This window comes from Diplotaxodon limnothrissa, linkage group LG14, assembly GCF_057381915.1.
Source record: "Diplotaxodon limnothrissa isolate DT_005_m linkage group LG14, D_limnothrissa_male_GT1.1, whole genome shotgun sequence".
Taxonomy (NCBI): Eukaryota; Metazoa; Chordata; class Actinopteri; order Cichliformes; family Cichlidae; genus Diplotaxodon; species Diplotaxodon limnothrissa.
The window spans coordinates 16,386,174-16,402,807 of NC_140609.1; the positions used below are offsets into that span (position 1 = coordinate 16,386,174).

The following is a 16,634-nucleotide window of genomic DNA, read 5'->3' on the forward strand; positions in this document are numbered from 1 at the left end:
TAGGCAAAAGTTTGAGCATAAACACTGTGGGGGAACAGAAGGGCTCCGGTCCACAGAGCAGAGGCTTGTGACTGGTTTTAGTCAATAAATTGTCACTGCTGCTCTTTGGGTAGTCAAACACAGCTGTTATATTTTATTATTTAACATTTATTTATCTTTCTCGTGCTTTGAAGTGATGTGGAGTACAGAAACAGTTTCTGAGTTGGGTTTGCAGCTTAGGGTTCAAATCTCTTATTCCCGATTTAAAGTGGACACGAAACATTACGTGTATTGGGGCTGGTTTACACCATGCAGCACTACTCTGCAAAACTGTCAACTGGTGTAAAGCTGGATTTAAGAAATAAGTCTTTAGAGGTTTTTGGTTGTCTGTCCCTGTGTGTTGGCCCTGCAACAGACTGGCGACCTGTTGTAACAGCAGTCCATACAACATCATAGCAGGGCTGAGTCCTGTACTCTCATGGGGGGCCGAGCGCAGCGCGAAACAGATTTGGGACATGAACTTATCCCACGACGCGTGCTTATCGCCCACGTATGCGCGGATGGCCGTTTTGAGAGTTCTGTTCACTCTTTCGGTCGCATTAGTTTGCGGATGATACGCCGTCGTGAGGCGGTGGGTGGACCCAAGAGTGGAGAGAACAGAATCAAACAGCTCACTGACAAAAGGTGAGCCCCTGTCCGAAATAAGGTACCTAGGGGCCCCATGCCTAGCAAATACCTCGTTAATGAACTTACTGGCTGCCACTCGAGCCGTCGCATCCCGAACCGCACACACTTCGATCCACTTGGAGAAATAGTCTACGAAGACCAGTATGTACGAGTTCCCCGAAGCGGTGCGAGGTAGTGGTCCGACAAAATCGACCCCTGCGTATTCCCAGGGTCGCTGGGGCGAAATGGGGACCATGAAGCCCGCTGGCTTTCTTTGACTGGGTTTTGTGAGTTGACATACTGGGCACGACAAGACGTAGCGTTTAACTTCCGATGCCATCTTGGGCCAGTAAAACCTAGACTGCATTCTCGCTAGTGTCTTAGCAATCCCCAGGTGACCTGCTGTAGGGTGGTCATGATAATAACCGCACAGGGTACCCCGGAGAGCCGTAGGAGCATACAGCTTCAGCTCCTCCTGGGGACGAAGATTGCGCTTATGTTTCGGGCCTCGGTAATAGAGTAGGCCGTCATTGACCACCAAGGACGGTGAAGGACTGGCGTCCGAACCCAGATTGGGGGAACACTCCAGGTCTCGGAGCTTTGGACCTGCACCTGGGTCATCTAGCTGCAGCTGCCTTAGTTGTGTTCGGTCCTCTAACAAAAGGGGAGGCTGGGCGCGAAGATCCATGCCCCACATGACAGCATGCTCCGGCAAGATTTCAATAGGAGGACCCTCTGGTGCAGGTAGTGGGTTGCGAGACAGAGCGTCTGGCACCCTGTTGTGCACCCCCGCCTTATGTACGATGGTAAAGTCAAAGTCCTGCAAGCGCAGGGACCACCGCGCCAACCGGCCAGTGGGGTTTGGGCGTGACATCAGCCACTTAAGGCTGTTGTGGTCAGTCAAGACCGTCACATGAAGCCCTTCCACATAGGGACGAAAGTGTTCTAAAGCCCAAATCACGGCCAGACACTCCTTTTCTGGCGTAGAGTATGGTTTCTCTGCCTTGTGAAGAGCTCGACTCGCGTAAGCGACCACTACTTCCCTACCCTCTGCATCCTTCTGCATTAAGGCCGCCCCCAAGCCAAGGTCACATGCATCCGTATGGATGAAGAAAGGCCGGGAAAAGTCAGGGAGTGACAGGACAGGCGCTGTCGCAATGCTCTGTTTCAGGAAGTCCATGGACTCCTGACACCTGTCATCCCACTGAAAGGTAACATCCTTCCTTGTCAGGGCGTGCAGAGGTTCTGCATGGCGAGCATATTCCTTTACGAATCTGCGGTAGTATCCCGTCAGACCGAGAAACTGCCGCACCTGTTTCATTGAGGACGGAGTTCTGAACTGCATCACAGCCTTGATTTTGTCATCGTCCGGTTTAATGGCATCCGGGGTAACCCGGTAGCCCAGAAAGGTGAGCTCCTTCAGGCAGAACTGGCATTTCTTAAGCTTCAACGAGAGACCCACAGACCTAAGTCTCTCAAGGACCTCCCGCAGGTCCAACAAATGCTGTTCGAAGGTAGGGGACACAACCACGATGTCGTCCAGATATACAGCACATGTCTTGTAAACAAGGCCGCTGAGGACGTTGTGCATCAGCCTCTGAAAGGGGCTCATGGACGGTTCAATTATGCCATCCTCCAGCATTTTCTGGACCTGCTCTTCAATGAGTTGTTTCTTTGCAGGGGAGGTGCGGTATGGGGGGAGGTTAATAGGCCTTGCATCTCCCGTGTCGATCACATGTTCAGTTAAAGACGTGCGGCCCAAATGACCACCAAACATGCAGCTAAATTGTTCAAGGAGGACAACTAATAGTTCTCTCTGACTATCTGTTAGGTTTGCCTCCAGAGCTTTGGTCTCCAGCGAGGGCTCTACCATGTCAAGCGTCATAATGACATTATCATCGCTCAACAGATCAACTGAGCAACCCTCCTCTTCATCCGCGCCTGTGCATGGACTGTCGTCCATAACTACGGTTCTTGAGGGGATGTGGATTGTCAAAGAGGCCCTGCTCATAAAGTCCATCCCTAAGACAAAGGGGGATGACAAGTTGCGGATGACAGCAAACCGGTGATAAAACCTTTTGTTCAAGAACCCTATGGGCAGCCATGTAACACCCTCCGGGAGACAGCGAGCACCGTCTACTAGGCTCACCGGTGGACCCATCCACTGGTGGGTCCTGTTGGGAGACAAGTTGTTCTCCAAAATGAGTTCAGCCCGCACAGCAGACAGGGATGCCCCCGTATCTAGCGTAGCGTTCACTGCCACCGAGTTGAAGTTAATTTTGGTTTTCAATGGAGTGTTCCAGTGCGCTCCCAACTCTACATCTTCCATGTGCCCCACAATGCCTTGCACAATCTGGTGGGCATCATGCGGGCGAGGCATACTTTGCGAATGGGGGGAGGGCTGCCTCATTGAAATGTCCTCCCCCCCCCCCGGGGGTTTCCCGACTGCTGACTGGCCGCACGAGCCGCCGGCAGTGAATCCAGCCCCTCAGCATCGGCCAGTTCCAGGCCCGGTGGTGGGCCTGGGAGAGGTCGGTGGTAGGTTGCCCTGGGTCTGGCAGCACCTCGTTCTTTTGGGGCAACCCAGGTGCAACTTGGGCACGTGCGTGTGGTAAACCCCGGGCGGGAGCATTTAAAACAATGTGGTTCTCTCGCGCTTGCAACACTAGGGGATGAAGTAGGGGTTGAGCGGCCGACTGGACCTAATGCTGTGTGGAGCTCGTGCGCGCGAAGTAGTAGGTCCATAACCGACGGGACCGGCGTACCATACAACGCAACCCGATATTTCTCCAATGAATGTTTACATATAAGCTCGATCTGTTCATGCTCCGGCGGCGGGCACCTTAGCTTATTAAACTCACCGAGCATGTGAGCTACAAACGTTGGGAGGGGTTCCTCTAGTGATTGGACGCGATCGAGGATGCCCCGCCAAACGTGCTCTTGGTTATCAGCTGACACAAACACTGATTCAAAAAGTTGGTAAAAATGTGCCCATGTAGTAATGTGAGAGCTGAGGGCCCTAAACCATTTACTGGGCTCTCCCTTGAGGAAGTGAGGGAGCTCACTCAGAACCTGCGAGTCGGTTAGGCGCAGCGACGATCTGTAGCTATCCACTGATTGGAGCCACTCCTCCGGTGACACTCCACCGTCACCAGCGAACACTGGGGGCTCCAGCTTGGCCTGGTGCAGCGCTGCGGCGATCATCCTCGATGTATTGCAGAGTTCCGCCGACTGACGCTGGAGAAGCGGAGGGGGCTCTGTGTTAATCCCTTTCTGTGTGAATGGCGTGGAAAAAGCCACCGGGTTGGGGGTTCTCTGAGGAGATGTTTGCTCCCCCGGTTCCCCTCTCGCGCCACCATCCAAGTGCTTCAGAAGGCTCTTTTGTAGCTCCAGCGAATCGTGCAAGCAGACTCGCAGTTTCTCCACCTCTTCTTGCAAGCTTTCCACCTTAAGATTGAGGTCATGAGGGGTAGAGCGAGGGATGATGTACTTAGTCAGGCTGGGAGCTTCAGCATCTGAGTCGCAGCCGTCTCCCTCGCTGCCTGTGTCTGGGTGGGACGCCATTTCAAAAGTATGGCCGAAACCACTCTCTGTCTCACAAAAGTTATGGCAAAGTGAAAGAGCGTTCCCACAGAGTACCTAAGCGTTAATATCCATCAGACAGAGAGCGTCCGTGCACACTCTGATGCTTCACACAAAACAAAACGTCCCTCTGAATGAACACTGAGTCAAAGTCACTGTAGCGTTAGCCTTAGCTTTAGCACCGCCGATGTCGTAACGGTCCAATAGCACTGAGTTAGCGGTCCGACGGGCCGTACAGTTACTCACGGAGTACTCCCCCTCGCAGGCGAGCGTGTCAAGCGATGGGTCGGCGCTCTTCCATGCCTGCAAATACCGTTGAAATCCCGGGGGGTCGGCTCCTTCACGGGGTCCTATCGGCCCGGCCAATACAGCCAGACGAAGAGAAAAAAAAACACGCCACCTCAGCCGAAGTGTCGATCGTTGAAAAACACGGGAAAAACATCCGAGCCCACCGTCTGTCGGTCCGGATGACGATGAAGATCCAGAGAACAATGTTCGGGCGCCACTTTGTAACAGCAGTCTGGCGAGGAAAGAGCGGCTAGCCGGTCCAGCGGGCATGTGGTGTGGAGGTTAGCCGGATAACACGGAGCCAGTCAGTTAAATTAAACAACAGACCTTTATTCCTTGTCAGCAACATAAGACCATACAAGCCAGGTCTCCACGGCTCTACACTGTCCGTACATACATGGGCGGGGATCGGTAGTCGCCGGTGCCAGGCCGTTACAACGGTGAGGTCTATCCTGAGAACAGAACACGAGCAGCATGTAATGGCTGCCACGCTATACTCACACACCCCCCTAGGAGACTCCCCCCCTAGTGGTGCTATAACCCAAAAGGTTTGTTACACTGTCCAGGGTGTACCCCGCCTCTCACCCTATGACAGCTGAGATAGGCTCCAGCGCCCCCCGCGACCCTGAAAAGGATAAGCGGAAGAAAATGGATGGATGGACGGATGGAGGTTTTTGGAGAATGTGTAGCACCACCTTGTGAGAGCACAGAAAGTGATGTCACTGGGTTGGTTGGTTGTTGCTATTAGACTTACATTAGTTGGTAGATGTACGTAAGATGCAATCAGCACCATCTGTGTGCAATATTGAAGTGTAATTTAAGTTATCTCAGGGTTCAGTCTCTCTTTTCCCAAACATACGCAACCAGATTACAGGATAACAGCTGAAGCATGATCAGGAATACTGACGTCCATCCAGCACGTCCATAGAGAAAATAGATTGGTGTGTGACCAAAAACAACAGGAGCCTCCGAGGAAGACATGCCACGATTATAAAACCTTATTTCATGCTTTGGTTCAGAAATTCCAAGCCCAAGTGTAAATGAAGGAAATCTATGGAGATTTTTCTCTCCAGATGCATCCTGATAGATTCCCGACATTCTTTGGTAAGAAACTTAAGAAACTTAGTTAGTTAAAACTCATTGGTGCTGAAATCGCTTTCTGTATCCAGCTACACAGACAGTTTGTTAGAGCAGGGATTACAGTTGTAAATTAGTCCTATTACATGTATAACCCTTTTCCACAAGTACCTACTCGGCTCAACTCAACTCGGTTTTTAGGGTTTTCCATTAGGTGGTCGTACCTGGTACCGGGTACTTCTTTAGTACCTGCTCAGCCAGGTTCCCAAGCGAGCCAAGTCATTTCAAAAACATGATGCCAGCAGTCCGCATCTCACCAATTAGTTTGTAAGTGACTGTCACAGGGTGGAAAGGGACAAGTTATCTAAGTTTTTCTACTATGCATGTTTTGCTGCGTTTTACCTTTTTAATATTTTAATATTGTACACTGGTTTATTTTTATGAGTTTTACTGCATGTTTTAATGGTATTTATTTGGTGACTTGTCCTGGAAAGACTCCGCCCCTACCTGATAATAAACTGATCACACCTGCGAGAGATCCCAGAGAGGCCAATAAGAGGGCCTGACAGACCAAAGGAAGGGGTTCGACCGAGAGGCTAGAGAGACGGCCAGGAGTAAGTGGTGCCAGGCGGCAGCGCCTGCAAGCCGAAGGGGCTGGTGGAGCTGGGCGTTAGGAGACATGACCAGCGACTGGGGACGAGACACCACCAGCGACTAGGGACGCGCAGCGGGCAGTCGGACGGCAATAACGACAAGAGCCAGCTTGTGCACTGCGGGAGAGCAGAAGCAGTGAGATAGCTGGTGCCGATTTCCAGTTTTAAAGAAGCGGCGGGCGGAGTTGAGAGCTCTGCCCACCCGGGGTAAGTCTCTGACTTATCCCTTTTTATAAAGTAAAACTGTCGAAAGGAATAGTGACTGCCGCTCCCTCCCTTCCTTCAGTGCATCAAGACGCGAATGCGGAAAGGAAGGAGAGGACTCCGCTGGGTTTCCCTTTTACTTCGCTGGATTTCTTAACTCCCTGGGACTTTTAGGTCGTGGCGCAGGCCACTGGACTTTTAATGTTGTGTTTTATTGATTTTTATTGTGTTACCCCTTGGCCAAGGTTGTTTTAATTCATTTTACATTTTAACTATTTAAATATAACAAATTATATTTTAATTATACAGTTTTTTAATCGTGTACTTTCCCTTGGCGGCTTCACTGCTCTGTCCGTTTGGAGGAAGGTTTCCTTCCTTTTAAAAACACAAAACATCTTGGAAATAAAATCAGCCTTTCCGCTCCGTTACATGACGTCAATCAAGAGTCATGAAGGCGAAATCAAAACTGCCATTTTTGAAACCCGGCAACAAGGGAAACACCCATTAACAAAAACAAAAAAACAAATCCGTGGTCCCTGAGACAAAAAGTGAGTTTGACACCAGGGGTGTCAAACTCACTGACACCCCTGGCAGGCCATACATGGCAGGCCACATACAGCCCACTTCTTAAGTGGTCCAGACCAGTGAATCTCCCCTTCCTGTCAGTGTAAAGAAGTCCTATATTTAACTGTTTTTCTACAAAGTAAAAGCTGCTATGAATAAGAAAGAAATCTGTCAGCACGACTCTTAAATGTGTAAAATTACAGAAAAAGTTCTGGTGACTCTTTGCCCAGACAGTCCTTATTTTGTTTTGTTTTTTAATTTTTAACTGTACTTGTAAAAAACAAACAGAAATTTAAAGTATATCGTTAAAAGTCCAACATTTCTGCTTGTACTTGTTTGAGGTGAGCAGCAGATCAAACAAATTAAAAATCATAAATGGCTTCAAGCGCACACGCTCTGTGCTACATCCAGACATTTCTGTATCTCTGCCATTCAAAGACACTTTTTTAATAGTTAATTTTATGTAATATTGAATATTGATTTACTACTAATAGAGAGAAAACACATGAGGTTCAAGGCCTGGACAGTCAAGCAGAGTAGGTACAGGGCTCACGTCCACTTTGACGTGGCCTTCACTGGCCTTTATGGCCGGCACGGTCGAGCAGTGGTTAGTGGTGTTCTCCCCTGATTCAAACCTCAAGGTTGGCTGCAGCCTTCCTGTGGTCTCTCTGAAGTTTGCATGTTATCTCTGTGCCTGCATGGGCTTCCTCCACCAACCCAAATACAGTCTTGTTGGGTTAACTGGTTATTCTAAATGGACCATAGATGTGAAGTATATAATGTGCTGTATGGTTAAAATGTGATTTCTAGTTAAAAGCAGTAAGACTAGTACATTACATAGTACTGGAGTTCCTTTTTGATTTGACATACCAGTAGCAGAACCTGGGGGATCTGTTATCAAAGAGTAGCAGGACTGGTGGTGCTCTATAGTGTAATTCCAGCTAATAATCTGTTATTTTTATACATTTTAATACATGAAAAATGTCTCCAGGTCAAGGGAGGGATCATTACTGCCATTAGAAGCAACTATAATTGTAATGAACTGCAAACTTTTACTTTTATGTATCTTCTGCAAGCTCATACCACCTTAAGACACTTCTATTATAGCACAAGTTTACATGCCCGTGGTGTCTTTCCATTACATACCAATTACTCTAACACTGGCAATCAGGATGAGGAGTTCACAGGTTCACGGGGGAAAAAAGTGGTGCTGGCCAATCATGAAACATAAAAAAGTGCACCGGAGACAAAACCATAAAATTGGAAAATTATGGGGATGTTGAACACATAACACAGACTGAAAGCTGCTGTGTGAGTGTGTGAGAGAGGGAAAGCACTGTGCAGGAGTTCAGTATTAAAAGTCCTGTATGAATGCGGGCGAGCTTTGAGCACTTCGGTCAGCAGGATTGGAGGAAGATTTATTTCTATCCATAAAGTTTATCTGGTGGATTATATCGAGTATTTCATTAGATAAAAGTTTAAAAGGCAGTCTTGGTCTTATTGTTTCAGCTACAACCTCAGTGGTCTTTATTGGTCTGAGAGCAAGTAAAGAGTTCATATAAAAACGTCTTTCATACTCCCAGTTTCTCCTGAAAATGCAAGAAAATGTCAACGCTTGGGAGGAAGAGCAGAGTAGACCTAATGGACACATTTCTCATTTGATATCAAGAAAAATAAGATGCTTTTTTAAGTGTGTGGAGCAACTCTGACCAATAAAAACACAACACACTTTTTACACTTTATATTGTAATCAACTTCAGACTGAGTCTACTATAATCTTATGAAAGAATTTAATGCCTAAATTATGACTAAAACAAAATGAAATTTTAGTCATAAGACTATCAGACTCTCAGAATTAACATTGATTTTGCTGACTGGTGAGTATCCGCTGACTTCATACCTGTTGATGTGAACTACCTTTGCAGTACAGAAAACCCAGAGTTAACCCAATAAGTTATCCGAATAAGCTGACCTCGAAATACATTCCTAACACGATAAATCTAGGAAAGTCATTTCCAGTGTTTTACAATGTGGAGAATTTAATTCACATTCTGAAAACAGCAAAGGCAGAGTAGAAATGGCTGATGCACACAGACTATGAATTATGCACAGAACAAAATCAGCAAAGGCTGCAGGGACAGAGAAAGAAGTGAGTGACAGGGGAGGAGAGAAGCAACTGCAGGGACAATGTAACTCTGTCACCTTCACACCACAGTCGATCAGCAGGCAGAGCTCATTTAATCAGATGGACTGACAAACATCCAGACTGTCTGAAAACACACACAAACACACACACACTGGCAGTTCAGTTTGTATCACTTCAAGGGAATTTTCATCGTCTTACAATCATTTTCTAGAAACTTAGCCTTGACTTAACCTTGAAACAAGTCTCTATACAATCATTACAGGGTCTTTTTGTCTCCATCCCCTTTTTAGGTCCCCATGATGTGACTGTGAAAACATGAGCAATACAAGTACACACACACGCGTACTCACAAACACACATTAGTACACCCAAGAGCACATGGCATATGCTTCATAATGTGACCTTCTGCCCCCTGGAGGTTTGAATTCCCCTTCACTATTGTGCCCTTACCCAGCATTCCCCTGCTGTATCCAATAATATCATGGCCTTTAGATTAATCTTTTTCCCCACTTGGCTGATTGAATTGATGTCTGTTTTAATTCAGCGTGAGTAATCAAACATCGTGTGCATTTGAGTGCGTAATAACTTGGAATCTAAGTTAAAAGGGGATGTACTTGATTCACGCTTTTTGTTCGTCGCTCTGGAGGCTGATTGAACACAAAACTTAGCTTTCAGCTTGATATTTATTCATTGTAGTGGAGCGTTCATGACTAACGCGCACTGAGTTGATGTCAAAATCCATTTCCGAGGCTACATTCTGGTACCGAGCGATCACCGTCTCTCTAAAATGCTACTTACAGTGTCACAGTGCATCAGTATCTCCCCGACTAGTGTTAACATTAGCCCAGAGAAAATGTTAAATGCATATGTTCTGAAATGAACATTATGTTGTCACCATAACCTACATAGTCAGGGCCATATTAACGACATAATGAACATGCACACACACTGAGGTAATTTGCTGTCTAACAAACACTCACTGATGCTCTTGCACAACTGAAAGGACTCACCCACGCCCCACAAACAGGCACACACACTCATGAATAATAAACTAAAGGGCATGTGAGGGCACTCTGTTGAGCTCATATCTACATGGAATTTGCCTCTTCTTCCTCTTTCCATCTGTGCACTTTGGATCATTTGAAAGAATGCCTGTGTGTCTGTGTGCATGTGTGTTCCTGTTTTAAACCCACCATACACTTTGCAAATATCAGGTTGAACCTTTTTGCTTGCAGAACTGAATTAATTCTTCGTTGCACTGATTCAATAAAGTGCTGGAAATAGTCCTCTGAGATTTTGGTCCATGCCGGCATGACAGCATCACACAGTCGCTGCAGATTTCTTGGCTATACATCCATGATGTGAATTTGTTGTTCCACCACATCCCAAAGGTGCTCTAATGAATTGAGATTTGCCTGTGGAGGATATTTTGGTACAGTGAAAGAAATCAGTTTTGAGCCCACAACACAAGCTTGTGTGAAACTGTAGCCTCAGTTTCCTGTTCGTTGCTTTCAGGGGTGGAAGAAGGTGTGGTCTTCTGCTGCTGGAGCCCATCTGCTTCACAATTGAGGGATGCTCTTCTGCATACCTTGGTTGTAACGTTAGCTCCTCTGACCTAAGACATTAACCAGGCACTTGTTCACGTGGATCCATATCATCTGTTCTCATGATATGGATCCAGTCCATCCATCCATAGAATCACTCATTAGCATCATCACAATAATGCTGATCCACGATCAACATTGCAGTTGACTGTCACATTGTTGTGATGTCATAGCTTTCCAAAGTAGGGGCGGGGAAGACAAAAAAAGAGGAAGCTGCTGTACCGAATGAGAGCCCTCACAGGCACAAGGACGCCCTCTTGCTATGACACAGATCTTTCAGATCTGTTAACCCTAAAGATGATTATTCAAGAAAATCCCTGTAGATCAGCCTGCCAACAACCACACCAACCTCAAAATCATCTTTCTTCCCATTCTGAGGCTCAACTTGAACTTCAGCAGGTCATTTTGACTACGTCTGCATGCCTAAATGCTTTAAGTTGCATATGCTGCCATGTGATTAAACTGATGTGCATAATAAAGTGGTAAGTGTACAGTTCGGTTGCGCCAGGTTTGGATCGTCCATACATAAAAGCCACTATACTTTACTTTTACTTCTTAAAATATAATATTTAGACACAGCACCAAAAAAGCTGGCCTTGAAATTGCTTTTAAGTGTTTAAACTTGTGGTCAGGATTTTTCCTCTTATAAAATATTAAAGCATCATAAGAACAGATTCATTGTTTTAAGGGATCACGAGCCAAAAAGGTTAGAAAAGGCTCTTTATGTTTTGTCAAGTCACAACTCTCCTCGGCTCACCCCCACAGAGCTGGCAGGACTTTAAAGGGAAAACACATTTAAAGGTTACAGAGGGCACTTGACTGAATTGCATCTCTTCCTTTGGGGTGTTCATGTGCTAATAAAAGCATTTTTATTAATATCTTGTATGTAACCCGTTTTTGGGAGGTTGAAGTCATGACTGGTTTGGTTTGTTTTATTTTTTCTCCACACAAAAAGACCCCCCACAAAAAAATTGCCTTTGTTAGAAAACACAGTTGTAGATAGTGGACAGAGAGCAGACGTAGCAAAGGGCCTCAGGTCAGACTCAAACCCAGGACCACCTCCTTTGATCACCTGCTCACCCCATGAGCTAAACTGGTTTTATCTCTTTTATGGTTAAAACTAAGTTCAAAGGTTTCATTGTTTTGCATGCTAATGCGGGGAAATGCTTTCTACTTAACAAAATTTCAAATTTCTTTCTTATTTGTGTGTGTCTGAGTGAACGGACTGCTCAACTTGACCACCGACAAGCACGCTGACCTGGAAAAGGTCGTGGGCAGCCAGCTGTTCTATTAGGTTACCATGGCAATAGCCACAAACTTTTAAACACACACACACAGGCCCTCGAACGCACATATGCCAATATGTCCCCAGGCAAATGCTAATAGCGAATGGCCATATGAGCTCCTTTAGCCAGGTTGATCCAACAGAGATACAGACTCCCATCACACTCCTCTCTACACCCCCTTTCTCCATTGGTGGGCACAGAGGGGTGATGGAAACGGTCTGAGCTGCCAGATCTTCTAAACCAACACAACAACGGAATAAGTTTAGTCCGTGTTATTATTACACTGACTGTAATACAGTGAAATATGTTGGCAGGATTTTGCAAAGAACCACTGATGAGGAAGCCCCAGGGAACGAATGACAGAAATATAGTTCATGGAAATGCTAAGCCAGCAGTGTCTCCAAATATAAAACACACATGGACACTAATTTTTTAAAACCACACTATGCAGTCTTATTGATTTACTTTGTTGAATAAGAATATTTTATTTCCTCTGATTCCCAAGTTGTTTTTTTATTCTGTTTTGTCAGTGTGGACTCTCAGTTCACACTGGATGTTTTTTTAAGTTTCTAATTAAAAAAGAAACATTTTTAAACATTTAAACAAGTTCAGGTACAAATTAAGATTAATGAGCTCTAACAAGCTGAGGTAAACAACAGAGAAGGCTTTACTCAAGCTCATCCCCCTCTCGTCCTCTCCGGAGACGACCAAGCGATTCAGGCAAAGAAGCTACGTGTTACTTTTTTTGCCTGGGGGCTGAGCAGCGATCCACAATGTCCCGATCACACTCGCTCAAACCACTCGCCAACACGGATTAAAATTATTTATAAAGCACTCAGAGCTAATGATCAATTAGCTTGGGAGTTTTAAAAGAGATCAATAGTTCCCATTATGCAATGGGCATTGCAAAGCAAGCATGACCTTAGAATCATGTAAACACGGAGCATGTGGGGGGAAAGCTTGAAAAACTGTTTGATTTTTATCCACGCTTCTCTTCAGATGTCACAGATGTAGAATCAAACAAAACACTAATTATAAAAAACTCTCTTCAACCCCCTCAGCCATTACTAACTCTTTAAAGAGAAATGATAAGTCTGTCAACATGACCGAACATGACTTCCTCTCACAGAGACACACAGGTAAGGTTACCTGTAGGCCATGCCTGTCTGACTCTTCACCGTGTCGTGCAGCGACAGCGAGTGGAAGTTGAGGAACTCCTCCAGCTGCTTGAGCTCCACCACACCGTTGGGTTTGTTTGCTGTCCACAGCATCAGAGGAGGGTAGGGTCGCGTTCCCGTCCCCATAGAAGTCTTTCCGACAAGCCTCCCCTGTCCTAGGCCGTGAGCCTTGACCCCATCCTGGCCTCCACCCTGAATCCTGGACCCCTTCTGTTTCGGGTTGGGGATCTCCGGGCACGTTGCCTTGTACAAGTACATCTTCCAGCTTTCTTCTTCACTTTATCCTCCCCTTCAATCGCTCCTTTCTGCTGTTCGCATGTCCCACAATCATGTGCGCTCAGATTAATCCAGGTAGGCCCCTCACCCACGCACAGCTACACGGAGCAGAGGAGCGTGTGCGTGAGAGCATCTGATTAAATCTTAGTGTGAAGTATTCCTCCAAAATAAAGCTGCACAAGTCCTCCTCTTATTAAAAACAAAAACAAAAGAACATCCAGCCCTGAAAGGAGCCTTTTTTTCAAACTGAAATCTGGAGTCCAGTCTGTCAGCAGGCTGCTCGTCCACACTGGGAAAACAGGTTACTTCCTTACATGTACTTCTCCATGCACCAGGCCATATATGTTGTCTGCACATATACACACATGAAGACAGATTAACAGAGGGCCAAACACACAGTCCCTCTCCTCTCACACACACACACGTAACACACACACACCCACACACTGATGCTGTCACTTTGCCCCCTGCTCAGCCAGTCTACATTATAAGCTCAGTTTGGTTTTGCTCCCTATTAAATAGCATGGGAATCTGGGACATTTTTTTCTCCCTCCCTCCCTCTCACTCTCTCACTCTGTTTCTCTCTCACTCTCTCCTTCCTTTTACCCCTTTTTCCTCTCCACCCCCCACCCCCTTATCCTCTCTCCCACCCTGCCTTTCCTCATCATCCCTCTTTTGTCTCCCAGTATTCCCTCCGTCACAAGCCCTTTCACTTACTCCTGATTTTCTCTCTCGTCTCTCTTCCAGCATTCACGTCTCCTGCCATTTGCTTTTTGTCAGCCCGTCTCTCACACTCGTTGCACTTTTAAAGCAGTCACTTTTTTTCACTTTCAACAACCTTTAAATTCATTCTTTTTCATCTTTTTTGCCTCTGCCCTCTCTTTCTGCTCCTTCTTATTCTAAACAATGTGTACTCTGCAGTTCTGCCCATAACAAACACGTAATATAAACACGCAGACACGCATACTCGAGCAGACGCTTGCACACGGCCGATGGCGTGTTATTCAGTCGTGCACAGTGTAAGGGCGGCATTTTCATAATTAGGTAAACCAAAAAAATAAAGTGGAAAAGCCTCTGTTTTCTCGTCTTTCCTTCTTCTTGACTGCACAAACACACACACACAGAGTATATAATCTCCCCTCTCTAGCCTTCTCATGGGAGCGTTCAATGACATCATGTCTGGTCCTCCAGTGAATTGTGGGAATCATGAGGAATGCCACTCTTCCATATCAGGAAATTTGAGTTAAGATACACACTGTCACTCTTTCCACAAGTAGACACATACACAGATGATGGAATTTCAGTCTTCCATCATCTGTGTGTGTGTCAGTATAGAGCAAATACTGCCTGACTGCTCCTCATTGTATCCTGCAGACATCCAGTGGCAACAGCCAAAAGCTGTATGCAGGAACTGTAGAAGCTACGTGATAAAAGAATTTGTTTGAACGTGGGATATTTCGTTTTGGGGTTTTTTGTTTGTTTGTTTTTGGGTTTTGGGGGTAAAAACCTCAAGGCTGACTCTTCTGTACCTGCAGGACGTGAAATTATGGCTATTAATGCAAAAGTGACACATGGAGGTTGGTAAAGAGGCAGCTGTGCTTGTTGTCCAGCAGGGTGGGTGGAAAACCTGATCATGCCTGGCAGCTGGAAGTCATCTGAGCTTATGCAACGCCTGAGTGTGTTTACAGTGTATTTATGGACCTGGAATATTCACGTCCATACTATGCATCGCACACACCTTCGACGCACATACATTCGAACAACAGATGCTCTCTGTCGTATCAAAAGCTCCAATTAATTTCACTCTTTTTCTCTCTGTCTCACTTGGATTTTTTTTCTGTTCTGTTTTATATTTTAACATTTTTATTTTGGCCTCTGGTGTTCACGACAGTCACATTCTCCTTTGAGGAGCTCAACATTTAGGCAGGTGAGTCACTGATGAAGAAAAGAAAAAAAAACAGAGGGTGAATGATGGAAGAAAAGCAAAAGAGGACGGAGAAGCTGGGAGAGGACAGTTTGGGGGCATGTATGAGCAGCAAAATTAGGCATAAACAACTTTTTTGTCTGAGTCCTTGTTGTGACACAGTTCGAGTTCCTCCCCCCTCATTTATTCTCTTTTAACTCTTTAGTTCATACGTTTCGACTCTCATTTTAAAACCAGCTCATTGTTCCCTGAGATTAATTAGTCGTCTCTTTCATTTTGTCCCCACCACCCCCACATATCCTCCCTCCAGTGAGCGAATCCCCATATAAAGATTGCATATTACCGAGCGCCCACGGTATGTTAGGAACAAGTTTAGCAGCTTGCGGACGACGTTTAAAAAGACACACCGGCCATGTGTGTGGATGCTGTAACCTCGTATTATCTGCAGTGTAATAAAACAACATTTCTGTGTTGTTTACGTGCAGGAGAAGAAGAAAAAAGCCCCGTCTTTGCCATCTGACTCAATGGCAGCAATAATTATGTCAGCGATCAGTCTGCAGCCCTCAGGGACTGTCCTGCTCCTGTTTAACACCAGTGTGCTGGCCTAAATTCCCCCACTAAATCCCATTGTTATTATCAATGAATATCTAGATTAATGCTGAGAAGAGTGAGGCAGACAAAATGAACAACACACCGATACATGGCAAAGACGGCCGTTGTGTTTTCAAGTGCTCTTTTAATCATTGAAGAGGTGTGATCTAACAAGAAGAGAACATATTATGTGACTGATTAATATTTTTAATACTTATCTCAGTATTACAGTGTTTCCATATTATGGGATGGATACTTTAGCACACATGTGTGCAAAAGAATCCCAGCTGTGTGAATCAAACTGCCGATCTTGACACCATCCCCGTGTTTCATCCATCAAGCTCTACAGGAACATGTGTTTTTGTTGTGCAACAATAGTATCGTGTTGCCGCACCTTTGTCGCACCTGGTGCCGAAGGTATCAGGAAATATAATCTCAATACACGGTCAGACGAGGGCGACGATACTGTTGGCTGTAATTATTCGGGTCAGTCGAGTTTTATTCCTAGAACTGTTGCTCCCTGGCTTACTGTACGCTCTGAAAAAGCAACAGGGTTTAATGAGATATTGATTCAGCCCAGCGTAAATGGAAACACAGCTACAGTACAAACTAATCG

At 45.8% G+C, this 16,634-nt stretch overlaps 1 protein-coding gene across 1 annotated transcript in view; it reads right to left on the reverse strand.

Moving 5' to 3' along the window:
• The window catches only part of kcnab1a (potassium voltage-gated channel subfamily A regulatory beta subunit 1a), a 133,107-nt gene extending 119,622 nt beyond the window's left edge, over positions 1–13,485 (reverse strand). The window contains exon 1 of the mRNA XM_085371704.1: positions 13,199–13,485. Coding sequence (XP_085227830.1) covers positions 13,199–13,485 — 287 coding nt within the window. The remainder of the gene's footprint in view (positions 1–13,198) is intronic.
• Between the last annotated feature and the right edge of the window lie 3,149 nt (positions 13,486–16,634).